At 48.9% G+C, this 5,840-nt stretch overlaps 1 protein-coding gene across 1 annotated transcript in view; it reads left to right on the top strand.

Moving 5' to 3' along the window:
- Positions 1–5,840, top strand: part of PTRH1 (peptidyl-tRNA hydrolase 1 homolog) — an 18,657-nt gene that overhangs the window by 3,958 nt on the left and 8,859 nt on the right. The window contains exon 3 of the mRNA XM_015410401.1: positions 4,404–4,503. Within this exon, the coding sequence (XP_015265887.1) occupies positions 4,404–4,503 (100 nt within the window). The remainder of the gene's footprint in view (positions 1–4,403; positions 4,504–5,840) is intronic.

Here is a 5,840-nt window from a genome sequence, read left to right as displayed (position 1 = left end):
GTGGGTCAGGTCGCCTCTGGCTCCGCTGCGGCTTGCTAGTTGCGGCCAGCAGTTGTGGGCCGCCGGCGCCTCCTTCCTCGGGCCGCCCGCTCCAGACGGCGCAGCACAGCGAGATTCCCCCGCTGGCAGGCAGATCGATGCTGCTCGCCTTTCATCTGACCAGCGGCGGCGGTGTGACATTATGCCAGGGTGGCCAACCTCCAGATAATGGCTGGAGACCTCCCACTCTTACGACTGATCTCCAGGCAATCGGTTTTTATTTTATTTATTTTATTCAATTTATATCCCGCCCTCCTTGCGTAGCAAGCTCATTATCTGTTCACCTGGAGAGAATGGCTGCTTTGGAAGGTGGGGTCTCTGGGATTAAACCCCTTCGAAGTCTTTCCCCTCTCCAAACTCCGCCCTCCTCAGGCTCCGCCCCCAGAATCTCCAGGTATTTCCCAGTTCAGAGCTGGCAACCCAAATTACAACCCTCGACAGTGAAGATTCTGGGGGACAGCAACAAGACCCCCCCCTGCTTTGAGGTCATTAGGGGATCTCTGCTTGGCCCTTATGGCAAATAGGATGCAGGTCTCTGTGGACCTTTGGACTGACCCAGAAATTTTATGTTGTTGTTGTTGTTTTTAATCTCAGTGTTGAAATCCTGCACTGTAACAGAGGAGGGGGTGTCATTTTCTTTGGAATGATTAGGAAAGCACTCTGTATGTGCTTCAAGATGCTGTTGCCTGCCACAGTGTCTCACAATTTAAAAAAAGTAATTAGCAATTTCAAAATTTGTGTTTTTCATTCTTCCTAAAATGGATTTATTTTTGACAATTGGTGGGCCACCGGGGGATGGGGGGAAGGGATCCTCGCCCAGGGTGCAAAATAAGTTGGGTCCGGCCCTGCCCCATAGCCACTAAATTAAGCGTCCCAGGCTTACTCTTAGCTGGAGACGTTGCTTTAATCTATCTATAATTTCCCAGCAGGCGAAATGCATGACAGCTCTGGAGAAAGCAGCACACCAGAGAATCATGTTTTGCCAGGCTGCGGGTCCCGCCCCCGAAAATCGGGCCCTGCAACCTTGGCTGCAGCTTTGTGGGTGATCATTTTGTGGTGGGAGCAAAGCAGCGACTCTTTGGTGCTCCTTTTCAATCCGCCACTCCTGATGAGGCACAAAAGAGCATGAGAAATATCCTCTTTCCACCATCTGAGGCCACTGATAAGGATGCAAAATCCTGTGTGTGCTGCTCCCTGAGCCACAGTCGTGCAGTTCCAGCTGTGCCCTGTAGAGGGCCAGCTAGTCCCATCCTGAGTGTCTACTATTGCAGAACATCGGGAAACGTCGCTTCCATTGGCATAACATCTGGGAACACTGTTGTAACACACATTCAGAATGAGGTTGCTGAAGTGGTTGAATGAACTTACACCACATACTTATTTTCTCTGTTCAGATACTGTTTGCTTACTTGGGATCGTCCTGTCCCAGAAGTCTCCCACATTGTACATGAAACAGTTGACTGGGCTCCAATACAGGAGAGCTTTTATGCTTGTTAGGTTGAATTCTATACCATCTCAAGTAATGAATGAGTGGTCATTATAAGAAGGTGCCCTATTTGGAGGAGAGGCTGTGCTTATGTGCTACTGGGGAAATGGATATACTGGAGCATTGTTTATTGGAATGTCCCTTTATTTCAAAGGTGAGAGATTTGCGGATTATTCCATCCCTAGGTGAGATGGTGGGTGCATCAGTGGGAGAAGAATTGGGGGGGACTTTTGGCTGGGGTGGATTTGGAGGTTACTTTGGCTGTTGCATTCCCCTCCCCCCCCGTAAGCTACAGTGTGTAGTGAATAGTTTTAAGATGATTGCTTAGCCTGGTTTATGTGGCTTCTAATGTGGCACTACTCAAAACCTATAGGCTAAATTAGTAGTATCATTTAAGTAAGTGTTGAGATATTTACACCCCGCTTTTCTCACCAGCGGGGACCCAAAGTGAGTTACAAAGTTTTATCTCTCCCGTTCAATTTATCCTCACAACCAACAAGAACAATCCTGTGAATTAGATTAGACTGGGTGGGGGGGGTGTTGACTCAAGGTCAGTGGCTAAGGGTGGGGATTAGAACTGGGATCTCCTGCATCGCTCTGGATCTCACTGGCATTTTAGCAAGCAGGTGTAAAAACCTATTTTGATGATAGAAATTCCCTGCAGATAGAAATCCAGCACTGCAAGCATAGAGAAAGAATGGAACAATTCTCCCTACCGTGCTAACTGCAGGAGCTTTTTTAGGCAAAAGTGCATTCAATGATGCAGTCCACCACCTGTGATCTGAAGCGATGCAGTCCGTTCTGCTATCTCTTGCACGTGTGGGCCAGGCCTAAGGCTCACTGAATAGAGCAGGACTTACATCTGAGCAGGGCTTTTTTGTAGAAAAAGTCCAGCAGGAACTCATTAGCATAATAGGCCACACCCCGGGAAAGGCGGGGGGGGGGGCTCTGCAGGCCTTCCTGGGCCCTGGGCCTCAGCATGGGCCGAGGAAGGTGGGGGGAGGCTCTGCAACTTACTTCCTTGCTCCTCATGGCCCAATTGAGGGCTGCTGGGAGCAGGGGGAGGGGCTTGCTGCATGTGCCCGCCCCCTGGGCTTGGAAGCCAGCCGGAACTCCGTTCCTGTGCGTTCCTGCCCCAAAATAGCCCTGCATCTGAGCATACCCGCACAGAAATGCTCTAGGACTCGCAGAGACTATTATTGGCCCTGTTTATTCTCCATTATGGAGAGTTTCCTCGAGACAATTGTTTCAGTTACATTTTCATCCCACCAAAAGGTTCAGGACAGCTCACATGATTTTCCTTGTTCTCCTCCACTGCGGTTAGCGTCTTTCCTGTGAACCAGGGTTCTTAACCACGGCTTCATCCTGTTTCCTGGGAAAGAAAGTAACCTCCTTTTAAGTCACCTCCATGTGGACATTGTGACAAATTGGGGTTAGTTTAAGAGTTTGGTCGCTGATCTCGGTGCGCTGCATGGGAGGAGGGAGGGGGGACCGTGCCCACCCGGCAAGTTAACCGGGTTTTTTCCTGCTGCAGACAAGCGGCAGTTTATTTGTGGCATCTGACGTGATGCCGGCACGGGATTCTCCCCGCTTGGAATAAAAATGCAGTCCCTCATTTCCCTTGACAAAATCTGGTAGAAAAATTGCTGCAGGGACTGCTGTCTGCTTTTGGGCGTTAGTTGCTTAGAAGTGACATTAAAAAGAACACTTTAGGTAAAAATATTATACAATAATCAAATCATCCAGCAAGGAAAGAGGGTAAAATGAGGAGGCATGTGATGCCAGTGAAGAAACCCCCCCAGAAAAGGTCATATTGCAAGCAATGTAATCAACGTGCCAACATTAGTGGTCCACACACCACTCGTTTGCCATGTCGCAGACCACCTTTGCCTCTGGCAAGTCATGCTTCCTCTGCCGTTGGATGCTTAGTGTGTGCAGATTGTGTCCTCTCTCTCCCTTAGCAGTGGAGGAGAGCAACAGGTTTTCCCACCTGATCTCTCTCTTTTTTTTTTAATCTGCCCTCAAGGGGCAGAATTTTATTTGCTTTTTCATAACAGACAAACCAAACATGCACACATATAACACAAACGGGGGTATCAAATGCTTACGTTTCCAATAATTGCATCTTAGATATTCTCTGTCTAATACAATATCACAGTAATCATTATTTTCTATGAGCTCACATTTTTGTATCTTAAAATCAACATCTGTATCTGCTATCTCAATGTTCTAACCTATACTTTGCTCTAGGGCAGTGATGGCGAACCTTTTAGAGACTGAGTGCCCAAACTGCGACCCAAAACCCACATTTATCGCAAAGTGCCAACACGGCAATTTAACCCAAATACTGAGGTTTTACTTTACCAAACAAAGTAAGGAAAGCAATCCCAAATGCTTTCATTTACTTACAATTATTTGGCAGAGAATTCCACACTTTAATGACGGTTTGGGCCTGGCTGGGGCGATGGCACGCGTGTCCACTGAGAGGGCTCTGAGTGCCACCTCTGGCACCCGTGCCATAGGTTCGCCACCACTGCTCTAGGGATTACATTTTTAGGTTACAATCATTTGCGCTATTATACCAATTATAGGAGCGCCTCCATGTGTTCTGGAATGTACAGTTTGTGGATCCTCTTATCAATAAAGTCAATTTATCACTTTCCGCTGTTTCCATCGGTTTTTGTATATATTCCTGCTTTTTTGGTACATCTTGTGTCTTCCAGTATTTGGCATATAGCATTCTTGCCGCTGTAGTAAAGTAAATAATTAAATATCTATTGCTTTTTTCAAAGTCTTTACGTAGTATACTCAGAAGCATTACTTCGGGCTGGTTTTCCCACCTGATCTCACCTCCTGGGCCTTGTTTTCTGTTTTGAAGCGGAAGCGTACAACCTGAGCACGGAGGACATTTACCTGGTTCACGACGACCTGGACAAGCCCTTAGGGAAGGTTGCATTGAAGCTGGGAGGCAGCGCAAGGTATTTCTCCTCTCCTGTGGAGCTTCTCGTGTTTCACGTCAGCCATTTTGTACAAACGAGGGATGTCAGTCTTTTACATAAATGCAATCTCTCCCTTATAATAATTGAATAGCAACGTTCTATTTCGCAACATTCTAAATTTGGCCTCCTTAGTGTTAGGCTGGAAGAACTGACACTCAGAAGACACTGGCTGGGTTGACTGGCTGCTTTGTGCAGTCCCGCCCAGCGTTCCAAGGTCATTTGCATATGGAAGCTGATTGGACCTCACTCCATTCCACACCTCAAACTCACCCCCCCCCCTGCAAGGCAGTTGGAATTTTCAGTTGCATAACATATCTCATAGGGGAGAGGAGAATGATGTCAGCTGCTCCCTAGGCAGAGGCTGTGGGGGGGGGTTTGTAAAACTTAAGACAGACAGGCAGATAAAGGTTGGCTGATGGTTGCCAGGAAAGTGTGTGTGTGTGTGGGGGGGGTTGTAAAGACAGACAGGCAGATAAACGTTGGCTGATGGTTGCCAACTCCAGGTTCGAACTCCAGGACATAGGGTTGCCAACTCCAGGTTGGAAACTTCCAGGATATTTTAGGGATGAAGCCTGCTGAGGGTGGGATCTGAGGAGGAGGAGGAAGAGGGGGACCTCAGACAGATACAATGTCATACTGCCCACACTCCAGACAAGCTGTTGCCAGTCTCCAGGTGACAGCTGGAGAGATCTTAAAGCTTTGGTGCTACTTCAAAGTGTTGCAATTTATCAACAGAGTAGTGTTTTGGAAAATCTTTAGGAATTGTTTGGTGCATTTACGATGGGGCTCCTGGGGAACTATTGCTGCCAATCTTGGCCCAGCAGCCATCAAACCATTCTCTTCAACCCCCTGCTGTGCAGCTGACTTTCCCCTAGGGTTGCCAATCTCCAGGTGGGACCTGGAGATCTCCCACTGCTACAATTGATCTCCAGATGACAGAGATCAGTTCCCCTAGAGAAAATGACTGCTTTAGGAGGGTAGACCCTATGACATTATACCTGCTGAGTCCTTCCGCCCCCCCCCCCGCCCAATGCTGCCCTCTACAGAATCCACCCCCCAAACCTCCAGGTATTTCCCTCCTTAGAGCTGGCAACCCTACATTCCCCTCAGTGCCTGTTGGGAGTGGGTGGGGGGGGAGGGGAAGGGAGTGGGCGACCGGAGACTTCTGCCTCCTGTCTCCGGTCCTGGAGTGGGGGGGTGGAAACGAACCCGGCAGCCGGAGGCTTGCACCTCCAGTCGCCGGCCCTGGAGTGAGTGGGGTTGAGTGGGGGGAAACGGACCCTGCGGCCGGATGTCGGCCCTGGAGTGAGTGGGGG

The sequence above is a fragment of the Gekko japonicus genome, unplaced genomic scaffold (genome assembly GCF_001447785.1).
Source record: "Gekko japonicus isolate JY-2015 unplaced genomic scaffold, Gekko_japonicus_V1.1 scaffold1863, whole genome shotgun sequence".
Classification (NCBI taxonomy): Eukaryota; Metazoa; Chordata; class Lepidosauria; order Squamata; family Gekkonidae; genus Gekko; species Gekko japonicus.
Note: the sequence above shows the minus strand (reverse complement) of the source record. Positions and strands in the feature narration are given on the sequence as shown.